At 37.3% G+C, this 15299-nt stretch overlaps 1 protein-coding gene across 7 annotated transcripts in view; it reads left to right on the forward strand.

Annotated features, from left to right (window-relative positions):
• Positions 1–15299, forward strand: part of Erbin (erbb2 interacting protein) — a 108838-nt gene that overhangs the window by 42940 nt on the left and 50599 nt on the right. For all 7 annotated transcript variants that reach the window (XM_059276169.1, XM_059276164.1, XM_059276165.1 and 4 more), the window contains exons 5-7: positions 11877–11955; positions 13751–13840; positions 15019–15075. In XM_059276169.1, coding sequence (XP_059132152.1) covers positions 11877–11955; positions 13751–13840; positions 15019–15075 — 226 coding nt within the window. The remainder of the gene's footprint in view (positions 1–11876; positions 11956–13750; positions 13841–15018; positions 15076–15299) is intronic.

Below are 15299 nucleotides of genomic sequence, written 5' to 3' on the forward strand. Positions count from 1 at the left end.
CTAAGTCAGAAGCTCATTTTTTAGTAAAAGGGGGACCTGTAGGGCCCTGGCCCCCGTTTTGGGTAACTGTTGCCTTGCTTGCTGACCTTGACCTTGATATCCTCCCTATGCTAATTCCCTGCCAGGTTCCACCATCTTGAATGCTTAAGGGAAGTTCCTTGTCTGTGTATCCTGCATATTGGGCGTTAACAGCTTAGATGCAAGATTGTAAAACATTGGTAGTGAAATTCTGCCCTCTGGGGCTCTCCCGTTGTGCTATAAGCCTGTATTTAAGACCTCCTCCCTCCTTCAATAAACAGCATTTGGCATTTAAAAAAAAAAAAAAAAAGGAGTGAAAGCAGGAGACGGGGATGGGGAGGAGGGTGGGGAGGGTGGGATGAGGGATGAGAGGGAGATCTGTGGTTGTTACGTAAAATGAATAAAAAAATTAAAAAAAAATAATTGTCAGGCTAGAGTTTTATCTGACTGACAGCACAGGTTTGTTTACACCAGTATCACCACATATACCTGAGTAATATATTGTACTTGGACACTGGAGCCTACTGTAGCATTTGACAGTAGGGATTTTTCAACTACATGGTGATCGATTGCTATTGCTTGTGTGATTGATAGTTGACTGAAACATTTTATGGTGAATGGCTGCACTCTGCTGAATGGATATAGTGACAGTCGGGATCTTTGTCTTGTTCCTGATTGTAGAAGGAAAGCCTTGAACTTTAGTTGTTGAATATGATGTTAGTTGTGAATTTATATTAGGTCTTTATTATGTGGAGAAATAGAACTATTCCTAATTTGTGTGACTTTTTAAAAAGTTATTGAAAGATGTTAATTTTGTTTGCATTTGAAAGATTTTCTTTCCACATTCAACTGAGGCATACATAGATTCCTGAATAATGAATTATTAACAAATAAGGAATTTTGTTTAGCTTTCTATACCTAGCATAAAAGATAATATTTTAAACTTTTAAATCTTTCAGAGAGTCGGAGAGAAGAAAAGGTGAGCTCTTAAATTTTTTAAATGAACATATATTTTAGAATTACAAAAAAGAATGAAGGACTCACACGAGGGTAACTTTTTAATGCCCTACCCTAAAATGCAGCTTTTAATAAGCACTAAATAAGATAGGGGTTTGAAGTGGTGGCATGGGGTGCATGAGAATGTTTTCTTTTCAATGTTTGGAAAAAATATTTAGAAACAAATCCTACCAAATTAGTACAGCAGCATCCTCAGACAGTACATAATAATCATGCCCTATGGCCTAGTTCCCAGCTCACTCTGTGCTCTGATATGAGCATGTACATATGGATAGAGCATAAATTCCAGGACTCACTATGCCTCATTTTAGGATGAATTAGAATAGTTATGGTCCTTTTGTATTCACAAGTTACAGTTAACTTTGTCGAGTCAGTAACTAAGCATTTACCTACACCCCAAAAAAATCTTAAGTTAAAAAAAAACCCATATGCATTTCTTTACTAAATGCAGGCTGTATAAAGCATTCCATACGGACAGTCCATATAAAGCATCATTTAGGTCACATGTTATAGCAAAAATGATTACCTTGATATTGTTAATTACATTATTTTAAAGACTAAATCCCTTTTAAGACTTTGATTTATTTATTTACAGTAGGTTTAGATGAAGTTGCTAGTGGTTAGTGTTCTGCAGTACAACCAGTGTCTTAGCTGTATCTTAGTTACTGTTTTATTGCTGCAAGGAGCCATCATGACCAAGGCAACTTATAAAAGAAAGCATTTAACTGGGGGTTAGCTTACAGTTGTAGAGGGTTAGTCCATGACGATCATGGTGGGGAACTTGGAGACACACAAGCAAGCAAGGCTCTGGAGCAGTAGCTGAGAACTTCACATTCTGATCCTCAGGCAGCAGGCAAAGAGAACAACACTGGACCTGCAGTGGGCCTTTAAAACATCAAAGCCCACCCCCAGGAACACACCTCCTCCAAAAAGACCTCACCTTCTAATCCTTCCACCAACTGGGGGCCAATCCATCAAACATAGGATGTGCCTGTGTGGGCCATTCCCATTCAAACTACTACGAGCTGTAAAGGAACAGCACAGTCAGTAAAGTGCTTGCTGCACAAACATTTGAAGACCTGATTCCGTCCCCAGCACCTATGTAAAAAAGCCTGGTATTGTGGTGTGAGCATGTGATCTCAACACCGGAGAGGTCGAGACACATGGATCCCTGGTGCTCACTGGCTACCATACCTAGTGGCAAGCTCCAGGTTCCAGAGGGAGACTTTGTCAAAACAACAACAAAAAACCCCACAAACAAAACAAAAAAATAAGGCAATATATCCACACCCAGAGTTGGGGCTATTTTAATTTTTGCTATAGAATCATTTAACATTATTGTCCAAACTTTAATGTTTCATCTTTTTAAAAAAAATGTGTCTTAAATTGATTTATAGTTTTTGTTGGATTGGACTCATTCATAGGATATCTTGGGGTTTTTTTGTTTTTTGTTTTTTGTTTTTTTTTTCTTTATTTTAAAATTTTCATACCCAGGGGCTGGAAGAATGTTACAACAGTTAAGAATACTTTCTTCTCTTACAGAGAACCTGAGTTCAGTTTCCAACACCCATGTGGTTGTTCATAACCACTCATAGCACCAGTTCCAGGGGATCTGATGCCGTCATCTCCATGGGCACCAGGCACACACATGGTACACATACTTAAATGCAGGCAAAATACTCATACACATAATAAAAAAAAAAATAAGTAAATAAAAAAAATCATACCCAATAAAAATCCTTCTTAAGACTTGAAGAAATACAGGTTCACCAGTTGTTAGCATTTTGCTACCTTTTTTAATTCTTATATTTACATATTTAAATGCATTTTTAAAAAGTATTTATATTTATTGTTGCTTGCAGATCTTCAGCACTTAATAAAATGGGTTGTGTTAGGCACTGAAGCATCATTCAGCTAGTGCCCTCGACTTTGATGCAACAATAAAGGCCGACATACTAATGTAGTCATGGCAGACTAGTAGCCTGTAGAGAGTCTGTCTAACCAGTTGTAGAAGTTTCTTTTTGCTAATACCAAACACTTCCTTAAATGATTCTTTGAGCTCATGAGTATTTTTGAGGATTTAGAAAAACATTTCAAGTAATTAAAATATTAGGGTAAGTGTTTAAACAGTATTTTTCCTTGAGAATTGACATTAATACTGACAGTAAACTGTTGCAAGTTATATTAACTGAAATATTAAATTGACCTCCTCTTTCTTTTCTCTTTGATTACTCTCATTTTACTCATTCTTTATATTTTCTTCTTTTTTACTTCATTTTTAAACTATATTTTTATTTATTTGTGTATTTATTTTGAGTCAGAGTCTTGTATAGCCCAGACTGTCCTGGAGCTGGCCATATAGACCAGAATGACTTCAAGCATGTGGCAGTCCTACCTCTTCCTTCTGAGACCAGGGTCACTGATGTCTGGCACCATTCCCATCCCTCTCCTTTTTATCTTTAACTGATGCTTGAATGAAGCTCCAGTGTATTGTTGGTGAATAAAGCTGAGGAAGAGATGGAACTGTGATAATAATGTCAGAGCTGTTACCTTGCTTAATGAATTCTAGTCTTTTTAATTCCTTATGCTCATCATTGTAATTAACCAATTTACATACTGAGAGCAGAGGTGATTTTGATAGGCCTGTAATGTTTAACCCTAATGTATATATCTTTACAAGTCCACTTTATTAAAGAGATGATTTAAAAAAAACAAAAACAAAAAACATTCATTTGGGGGGTAAACCAATGTGGCTAGTTGTGAGAAATTTGAATTTTGTTAGTTGGGTTTTTGATTTTATGATATTCTATGTAAATAAAAGGTTACTATGTATCCTAGTTCACTTGCTGTTGCTATGATAAACACCATGACCAAAAGCAGCTTGGGAAGGAAATGGTTTGTTTTAGCTTACAGTTAGAGCCCGTCATTGAAGGAAACCAATGCAGAAACTCAGGAGCCTGGAGACAGGAATTGAAGCAAAGGCCACGGAAGATGGCCGTTTGCTGGCTTGCTTCCCAGAACTCACTCAGCCTGCTGTCTTACACAACCCAGGACTAGACCACCTGTGCAGGGGTGGCACTGCCCACAATGGGCTAGGTCCTCCCATGTCAGTCCTTAGTCAAGAACATGCCTGCCTCACAGACGTGCCAGTCGGCCAGTATGATGGAGGCTGCTCTCAGTTGTGAGGATCCCTCTTCCCAGATGACTCTAGTTTGTGTAACGTTGATAAACACTAATGAGCACATTAGGTTAAGTGAATATGGTCTGTATTATATCTTAAAGCTACTAAAATGGGGCTGGAGAGATGGCTCAGCAGTTAAGAGCACTGGCTGCTCTTCCAGAGGTCCTGAGTTCAATTCCCAGCAACCACATGGTGGCTCACAACCATCTGTAATGAGATCTGGTGCCCTCTTCTGGCCTGCAGGGATACATGCAAGCAGAGCACTGTATACATAAAAAATAAAAAAAATAAAAAAAAAAGCTACTAAAATGTTACTTAGTGTTTACTTGACCACCACGACAGAAGTAGATGCAATTTATATTCTGAGAAGAGTTTTTCTGTTAACATTTGATCACATTAATCTTGAATAAGAAGCTCTAAACTTTTCTATCTAAGATACAGTTTTTTTAAGGCTTTATATCAGTTAAGTTTAATATTTGAATAGCTTAACATATCAGATACCGTTTTGAGGTTGTTAGCTCTTATTCCCTATTTGGAAGGATTCAGGACACATTGCGGGTACTTTATTATTAATAGCTCCAGCAAGTTGTATTTATTTAAAAAGCTGAAAGAGTTGGACATTTGTTGTCTTAAATTGTCGATCTTTTACATAGTTCTTCTGTGTGTTCAGTTAGCCAGGCAGTACGTTTACGATTGCAGTACTTGGGAGTGTGGTTGGGGAGATGGCTTAGTTGGTAAAGTGCTTGCTCTGCAGACATGGTGACTCCCAATTGAGAAGAACACATTTAAACTAGAAATAGGAACTCAATAATTGAAGAATTGGGCTTTCAGTGAGCAAAGTCCTGTACATAAGCGTTCAGTTGAATCTCAGTATAGTAAGACTTACAGGATTTGAGCTTTAGATTTCAGTTTACCTGGTAATTTTAGGGAAGGTTTAAGTTTTCTTAAACTTAAGAAAGAGACAAAACTCTGTCTTCAGAGAGTTTCTCCGGGGAAATGCCATTTGGTAATTCTATGATTGGCTATCTTAAACTTTGTCTTAAGCCTTACTGTAGGACAGACTACAGCAATGGTCAAGCTATCATTAGTTAAGATACAGTAATCACATCTTAACTGGAGTAAGGGATGCTTGGTATTTCTTGGTTTGGACAACAGTCGTTTTTTGTCTTTGTTCATGTATATGTGTTTGTTGTTGTTTTGATTTGTTTCTGTCTTATGTCATGGTCACAGAGTGGCCTAGTCCGATACTGATGTCCTGTGAAGTAGTTCAGCAGAACATTACTTCTCCTTCTGAATGCCTGGCCAGCTTTTACTAGGACAACTATCTGTTGATGGTTAAACTATCACAGACTTATGTAGGTTTTAACAAAATTCCAATTATTTTATATTTATAAGAACAGAATGAGCTGATTTTGTATGCCATTTCACTGGCTTCTGAAGTTTTACCTCAAAAGGTTGCTGAAAGACCTTTTTCCCCCTCTTATTTTATTGTGCATTTATGTATGTATGTTAATGTGCATGTGTAATAGAACCAGAGATCAATGTCATATATCTTCTTCAATCATTTTATTTTATATTATTGAGACCGGGTCTCTTCCTGTAGCCTTGGCTGCATGGAACTTATTATGCAGACCAAGCTAGCCTAGAACTCAGAGATCTGTCTACCTCTGCCCTCTGCCTCCTGGGAATAAAGATGTGCATCACCACACTTGGGCTCTGTCTTTCCAATTTTTTGAGACACCATCTCTAATTGAACCTGGAGGTTATTGATTTGGCTAGACTGGCTGGCCAACAAACCCCAGGGGCCTTCTTATCTCCTCCTCCCCAGCATGGGATTAGAGGTGTTCATAGTTTTGTTTTGTTTTTCCTGTGTAGCTCTGGCTGTCCTGGAACTCACTGTGTAGACCAGGTTGGCCTTGAACTCACAGATCTTTCTGCCTCTGCCTCCCAAGGGCTGGAATTAAAGGCGTATGCCACCAGTGCCCAGCAATGTACAGCTTTTTTTTAATGTGGGTTTTGAGGATCTGAACTCAGAACGTCATGCTTCTGTGGCAAATGAATCATCTTTCCATTCTCCTTGTACTTTTTGGTATGTGAGATTCCAGGGTGGTTTCTGAAGTGCCTTGGATAGAATAATCTGATCAGGTAAAACCATGGGACAGAAAAATTGCACAAGGGGGTTAAGACATGTCTTTTAAGTGGGGTATGGTCACTCATGCCTGTAATCCCAGCATTTGGAAAGCTGACAGACGAGTGCATAGTTTCTAAGCCAGTCTGGGCTGCACAGTTAGTCCAGGACAGCTTCAACTACAGAGTGAGACCATTCCTTAAAAACAAAACACACACACACACACACAGAAAGGACACATCTTTTACTATAGATGGAGTTTCTTGTGAGATTACAAATTTCTTTTTAGGTTTATAGCTGTGAAAGGACAAAGGCCATAGTTGGTTATACCTGTTTAGGCTATAAGCATGATTCTTTGGTTTTTTGTTTGTTTGTTTGTTTTTTTTTTTTTTTCGAGACAGGGTTTCTCTGTGTAGCTTTGCGCCTTTCCTGAATCTCTCTCTGTAGACCAGGCTGGCCTCGAACTCACAAAGATCCACCTGCCTCTGCCTCCCAAGTGCTGGGATTAAAGGCGTGCGCCACCACCGCCCGGCGATTCATTGGTATTTTAATATTGTTACTTAAAATGTCTTTATAAAAGAAACATTGACTATATAGGTAACCATTACAGCAAAGCTTCTTAATTTTGTTGGAACTTTTGACTCTGGATTGGTTATCTTAAATCTTGTCTATAGGAATGGCAAAACAAAAGTTACTACTGTCTAAAGTCCTTGAGAAAGGATCTAGGAGTTTGGGGTTTCTTTCCTTTGTCCCCTTAATTTTCCCTGTCTTTCTCTTCTGCCTCAGACTAGATAACACTTGTACTTTGAGAGTAAGCTTCTTTGGGAATATGACTTGAGAAAGTAAGGAAGTTTGCCATGTAGGTTCCTGAAGTAAATGCACCAGAAAGAGAAAATAGCTAGCACATTAATTTTTATAAGGCTCTAGTATCCATAGCATGCATGATAAACACAGGGACAGGGTAGTAAAAACAGAGTGATAAGCTAAATGAAATTATATTAGGAATAAAGACAGGTTGGGATTTATGGAAGCAGATAATGTAAGGCCTTGTAGGCACTTGTATGAACATTGATATTTAGGTTTAGCTATGTATATGAAGAGTCTGTGAGAACATGGGTAGAAAAACAACCAATTCAAATACAGTTTTAGTTCTTGGAGATAATAGTGGTAGAGATGGGTGTGGGTAGACTGGATATCCTTGAAGGTAGAATCAGTGTTTCATGATGGATTGCATGTGAGCGTGAGAAGAGAGTTACAAATAACCTTGTTGATTTTATCATGCAACTGGAAAGACAAGATTGCTATCAGCTGAGATGGAGGAATTGGTAGGCACTGCCATTTCAAGGGCAACTCAGGAATACTTTTCAATTAAATTGCTAAATAGCAGGTTTCCTTGTAACATTTTTTTAATTTTGGTTGATCCTTCCACCTCCAAGATCCTTCCATCTCCTTGCCCCTCCTTTTCCATACCTGTATTCTATTGCCCACAGTATTCTCCCTTCCACATTAATATCTCATGTTCTGTTGTCTTCTCCCCTTCCTAGGCAAGAGCCCCTTTCTAGTTTCTTGCCCTGTGGCCATATTTGCTTCCCCTAGATGCACAGGTTTAGCAGTTAGAAGCCAAGCTAGGACTTGGCAGATTGTAGCACCTCGCACTGGTAGAATATGCTGAAGAAGAGGAGGCAGGAGGCTTACAAGTTAGAGGCCAGCCTGGGCCCTTTGGGGCTGGAGAGAGACTCTCTGTTAACAGCATTGGGTCCTCTTCCAGAGGACCTGGGGCAGTCCTCACAACTGCTTTAACTGCAGTCTCAGGGAATCCGAGGCTCTTCTCTGGCCTCTAGATATTAGGCATGCATGTGGTATACAGATACGCAGGCAGGGGGAAGAAACACCTACACACGTAAAATAAAAAGAACGGTTAAAGCTGACATTGGAATATGAAAGAGAACAGATGGTGCTTGTCCTCTTGAGCCTGCAGATTTCATAACTTTGGTGTGTGTGTAAAATACCTTTGTGTTTATATCTCATGGTGTCATTATTCATTTGTCCATTTGCTGCTGGTGGACATCTGGGCGGATTCTGTTTCCTTGCTATTGTAAAAATCAGACTTCTTCCTGTCCCCACCTTCCCAGAGCTGGGGTTCCAGGCCTGTGGTTCCATGCCCGGCTTCTCTGCATGAGTGCTGGAGACCTAAACTCACTCCCTCATTCTTGTTTGTCCTGCAAGCACTTTACTGCCTGAGCCATCCCCCCAGCCCACTTACTGCAGTGCAACTCTGATAAAGGCCTAGTATGTGTAGTTCATGTCTTCCACGTTGTATTTGGAATGTATTTGCTGAGTAATAAAATAAAGATGTCTTTGAATTTGAGGTACCTGAACAAACTTAGTATTTAAAAAGTGTTATGTAAAGTTCAGACAAGGTTAGGAATTATAGATAATATATAGATATTGAAAACTAAAGAATCTCTTACATTATACATTTTGGTAGAGTTTAGCACATTTTCAATTTTATTTCACCATTACCAGTACCTATATAGAAAGTTTTCATCATCCTATAAAGAATTGCTGTTCCCTTGCCTAGCATCTCCTAGGCTCTGGTGTTTGGTGACTTTTTCCTATGGAGACGTGGGCAAACTTTTTTTTTTTTTTTTTTTTTTGTCACCTCAGATAGTGCACCACGGACAGACCAAAGAAATTGTTCCAAGTTCTAGTGTTCTGAGCCCAGTGAGTTTACTGGGGTTACTTATAGAAGTATGGGTGCTTCTTGGGCAGCTGGATCACCAAAAAGCAGGTGACAGTGCGTGAAAGGTTCATCAGCTGGCTTCCTGCCCAGCTTGTAGGGAAGCTGAACTGCAGCCTCCTCTTCCCCAGATTGTTTACTATTTATATATAGTCTTGGGGAGAGCCTGAGTGACTCTTCCAAAGTTTGCTGAGCCTTCTAAGTCTATGAACTTGAGTTGAAAGTTTCAATTTGTAGGAAGTAGCTACACAACACCAAGTAACCTCATATCTGCTTTGTTTCCGCAAAGATTTGTTTATTGTGGACTTTTCAAATAAATAAAACTATATGACCTTTTGTGTCTGGCTTCTTTCCCTTAGCATATTTTCAGGACTCATCCTTGTTGTACCATATGTTGATATTCCATAGTGTGAACATACTATATTCTGTTCATTATGCTTATACATTCATTTGTTATTGATGGAATCTGGGCTCTTTTAAATAATATGAGTATTCTACATGAACAGCCTGGACATGAGTGGGGGTAGTGAAGGGCGAGGGTCGAGGGAAAGAGAGCTTGGGTGAGTGGGAGATTCCAGCTGGATCAACAACAGAGAGGGAGAACAAGGAATAGGAGACCATGGTAAATGAAGACCACATGAGAATAGGAAGAAACAAAGTGCTAGAGAGGCCCACAGAAATCCACAAAGATACCCCCACAACAGACTGCTGGCAATGGTCGAGAGACAGTCCGGGGGGGAAAAAAAAATATGAGTATTCATTTATAACATTTTATTTGAACATATGTTTTACATACTCTTACATATATACCTAGTAGTGGAATTACTACTTATACATTTATTTTTAATATATAAATATATTATATATAAATATAATATATAATATATTATATATAATTTAATATATAAATATATATTTATACATTATTACATTTGTAATTTTATATGTAACATTTTGAGTAACCACCAAATTCTTTTCTACAGTTGGTTATGTCTTACCAGCAATATATATTCTCAGCATCCATATTGGAATAGGTTGCTTTCATGTGTTACATTTAGTCAGCTCTCTTAAGACAGATTCCTCCTCCTAGTTCCTCAGGTTTCCTTTTCTTCTTGATAATTTTTATCACACTGGCATTTCTTTAACAGTTCTCTTAATAGAAGGTTTTTATTTTTATTTTATTTTTTTGATGCTTCCCATCATTAAATTCAAGTTGTATGCTTTTGCGTTTTTTCTCTGTTGCCCCATGATAAAGCTAACTGGTAACTGCCAATAAGTCTAAAACATTTCATTTTGGTGGTACTCATCAGATTCAATTACTCTTTGTTCTTCTATAAGTTTCTTATAGGAGGAATCTTTTTCACAATATTACTATTATACTTTTAATCTAATTTTGGCATCTGTTGGTGACTCTTTTTCTTTGATGATGCTGGGGATTAAACCCAGGACCTTGCATATGTTAAGCACACCTTCTACCACACCCAGTTCATTGGTGAGTTTTGTCCAAAATAATATCCTAGTTGTGGATTTTGCATCATTTATTTTATCATGTGGAACTCTGCACTTAGTGTTACAGTAAGCTTGTTGTTGTTGTTTTAAACATAGAATCTTCTCGTGATGAAATTGATGTGATCTTAAATAACCCTAAAGTGACAACCCTTTGGGATAATCATTGTGTTAATGAAGGAGACTATATAAAATTTATTTAAGGGATGCTTTTTAAAAGTCCATAATTAGTGTTCATTTAGAGTAGAGTGATACTAGTACTTAAAATTGGGCTGTGGTCTGCTGCCAATTTACAAATTATTTGTTCCTATATTTTTGGTATGATAAGTTAAGGAAATGAGTATATGCTTAAAATCTTTTACCAAAATTTAAGCCGGGCAGTGGTGGCACACGTCTTTAATTCCATCACTTTGGAGGCAGAGGCAGGCAGATCTCAGTGAGTTTGAGGCCAGCCTGGGATACAGAGTGAATGCCAGGAGAGCCAGGACTATTATTACACAGAAAAACTCTATCTCAGGAGTGGGGGTGAGGAGAGAATCTTTTACTAAAATAATTTAAAAGTCTATTTCTAATATGCAGGTCTATAACAGATTGGGAGTTAAAAAATCCTTTACCTCATTTGGTCTGAAGAACATGCAGAACCAAAATGTCCAGTAGGTCTCCTGAAACATGCACATGACAGTGTGAGGAATCACTGTGGCCCTTAAATAGTTATGTTGTGAGTGTACTGGATTATATGAAGTAAGAAGGTTGAAGAGAGGAGAGTGAAGACATGGGAAGATACTGGAGAATGTTTATTACTGAGTGGACAGTACTGCCCAAGGCGCAGTTTAGGGTGTGTCTCATCCCTGGTTTCCATCCTTCCCTTCTGCAGGTCTGATTGCAGCTTGTTCTTTATTTACATAGGACCAGCCCAGTCTGGAACCCACCATTTTAAATGCAGTTGTCTTTTTACCTGAGGGAAAAAATAGAATGATAAAATGTTGTGCATTTTATCATTAACTAGTTCATAGAAGAGGTACTGATTTTCAGAAGTGCTAAGAAAAGGCAGGAAAACTAATCAATTTAGCAGCTATAAGGTGGCAAATGAAAGAGAGCTAAAAGGAGATAGACAGATGGTTGTGGAAGTGGCCTGTTCTGCACTGATGTCAGTTCTTCATTAGTTGGTAATTAGTTTCTGAGTCTCCACAATGTCTTTATTATTATTATGGCCTTTGTAGTACTCCTGTTCCCCAAGACTGAAATATCTGTAATATATTCTATTAATTTGGTTGTTTGTTTTCTAGGAATCCAAGAATTTCCAGAAAATATTAAAAACTGTAAAGTTTTGACAATTGTGGAGGCCAGTGTAAACCCTATTTCGAAGTAAGTCTTTCAATTGAATTATAAGCTGCTTTCTTGACTCTAACAATTATAGAACAGTAGTAGAATGTAGATTGTATCAATCTTAGTTATACAGAGATTCAGTTTTTTGTTTGTTTGTTTGTTTGTGTGTGTGTGTGTGTGTGTGTGTGTGTGTGTTTTACCTGAATATATATCTGTGTACCATGTGTGTGCCCCCGTGTGTGTGTGTGTGTGTGTGTGTGTGTGTGTGTGTGTGTGTGTGTGTAAGAGAGAGAGGGGGGGGAATGCATGCATGTATGAATGAATGAATATGAGTGTGTGTGAAAGTGTTTTGTCTGCGTGGTCTGTGTGTACCATGTGTTTGCCTGGTACCTGTGGAGGCCAGAAGAAGGCCTTGAATCCCCTGGAACTGAAGTAACAGATAGTAATGAGCCACCTTTGATTCTGGAAATCAAACCTGGATTCTCTCAAAGAGAAGCCCATGCTCTTAAACTTTCAAGTCATCTTTCCAGCTTCATGGAGATTCGGTTTTAGACACCTCCTAATAATCTTCCTAACCCATATATTACAGATAGAAATTTGAGATCTAAAAGAGAGAATGAGTGTGTTCTAGATCTCATAGTTAAAGTAAAAAGTGAGACTAATATATGCACATGTCATGCAGCCAGATGGGGCACTTTGAAAACAAACTAAAAGAAAACTGAGGAAAAATACAGGTGATTGGTTACAACATATACCTGAGATTATGTGTTCTTTTATCATAGTAATGTCTGTAAACAAAGTTTTCCTTCTACCAAAGCTGTTTAATTTCACAAAATTGAGTTGTTAATGATGCTAAAAGGTAAACAGAATGAAATACAGCTTGCTATAACCATGTTGAAAGAATAACCAGAATACTCATTCCATGGTAAGTTTTACGAAAAATAGAGTTGCTTTACTTGGTATTGAAGATGGTGGAATATTGTGAGGTAAAGGACAAATAAACAAGTCAAAGTCTGATATGTCATGGGATTTTATGCTTGTAGCAATCCAAGACAAATGTCTAAAGATGAAATAAATACTCATTTGAAAATATTTTTTCTAGCATCAAGTTGTACATCTGTAACTTGTTTTATAAGCATATGTAAATAGAAGTATAAAGAACATGTATTCTTATCTGGCCTTAATCTGTCGTTCATCTGTTCCAATTTCTCCTTTGCTCATTATAAAGCTCTAAAGCCTTGATCATTTACAGACTAAAAGTTGAAATTGAAAATAATATAAACCCAGTGGTTCTTTATTGTTGGCTCTTTAATACTAGGGGACATTTGGGCATGTGAGTGTGTGTGTGTTTGTGTTTATGTATTTACACTACTGGCTTCTAAATTTGTAGAGTCTTAAGTTTATAGCTTAACAGCCTACAGGACCAATCCTCACAACCAAGAATCATTCATCTTGCTACATTATTAGTGTTTAGAAATTCTTTATATAGTCCTGTTAGTTTATGCTGGATAAGATATATTTGAAAGGTACCTGATGATTCATAGTTATGTCCTATGTATAATTCTGTTTATGGCTCATTCAAAATGTACTATTTTGTGCACATTTTATGATACTAAGACAAATTTTATCTTCTTTCGTAAAAAAACATACAGTTACTGATTTTACAACAAGTTGTTAAAAAAAGAGCTTAATTTAAAGATCGCTAATAAAAGTGAAGAGGTACCTATTATTTATTAAGAAGATATCTTTATTATACAGATTCTGAGTGAAATGTTTGGCAAGAGACTGACATTTTAAATATGCACTTAATTTAATTCTTTTACATTTTATATAGGCTCCCTGATGGGTTTTCTCAGCTGCTAAACCTGACCCAGTTATATCTGAATGATGCTTTCCTTGAATTCTTACCAGCTAATTTTGGCAGGTAAATTATAGATTACTCTAAAGACATTTATATTGTTAGGTTCTGAAAAGTTCACACAAGTGCAAAGTACTTTAGTAATACTTACTAATTACATTTCATAGGCTTTTCTAATTATTTCCAAGCATTTTGCAATTCTTGTAGTTCCTTTGAATTATTTCCACTTGGATTTATTGTCTCAAATAAACAGTAAATGCACATTTAAAGGGGAAAAAATGTTCTTAAGGCTGGCAAAACCCAATGTTTTAATGGGACCAATGTCTCTGTATTTAAGATACTGAATGCTGTGTTAGCATTTATGAAATTCTAAAGTGACTTAACAGTTGATTTAGCTGTTTTCCCTTTAGAAATCAAAGTTCTTAAGAAAGGGGAATGTGTTTCTGAGGTCTCTCTTACCTTTCTGTACCCACCCTCAGGTGTCAGGAGAGTTTTTCTTCATGGTCCTCAATGTTCCCTTACTTATCTATTCTTACAGGTGGGCATTATTGTCCTATAATCCTAGAATGGTAAGCAGTTTTTTAGATATTTTCAGTAAAAGGCATAGAATTCGTTCCAGAATTAAAAAATTAGGGATAATCACTTTGTCCCTTTGAAAATGTATTAAAGTGGCTTACCTGTGGTCAGTGAGACGTCTGGCTCAGAAGATAAAGGCACATGCTGTACAAGCCCTGCACTCTGAGCTAGACCCCTGGAACCTCTATAAAGGTGGAAAGAAAGGACTGACTGCATAAAGTTGTCCTTTGACCTTTGCATGTGTGCTGTGGCACATGAACACACACCCATATGCAGAATACACATACAGTAATAAGAAGAAATAAAAAATGTTTTTTAAATTGCGTTTTTTTTTTTTCTCTTGATTTTGAGGATCAGAGTCTATTTGTTGTTGTCTTGTTTTAATCAAGATCTTACTACGTAATCCCTGCTGCCCTGGAACTTTCTGTGTAGATCAGGCTGGCCTTGAGTTCACAGAGATCCAGCCTCTGCCTCTAGAGTGCTGGGATTAAAGGCTGCACCACCATGCCTAGCTCTATTAAAATTCTTTTTTTTTCTTCTTTCACATTTAATATTACACTACATGTAGTAACTATGTAGTTAATGCTGCTTTACTTTAGAATATGGCATAAGTTAATTCAATTCCTTATATTTGATTCTTTTGTCTTGATTTGTTCTTTGTTTTACAGATTAACTAAACTCCAGATACTAGAACTTAGAGAAAACCAGTTGAAAATGTTGCCTAAGTAAGTCTATACTACTCTTTTTAAATCCAGTTTAGAATTTTTAATCTTAGGCCCTAAGACACAGTTTATTTAAAATATGAGCATATGTTATTTTGAAAGTCATGTTTTGATGTAGTTGTTGCTATTAAGTATAAAAATGTATGGATCAATCATTTATTTTATGATTTTATAAGGTGTATATTACTGATTTGGTACTGGGCTAGTTCAAAGCTTTACTGGGTATG

This window comes from Peromyscus eremicus, chromosome 11, assembly GCF_949786415.1.
Source record: "Peromyscus eremicus chromosome 11, PerEre_H2_v1, whole genome shotgun sequence".
Taxonomy (NCBI): Eukaryota; Metazoa; Chordata; class Mammalia; order Rodentia; family Cricetidae; genus Peromyscus; species Peromyscus eremicus.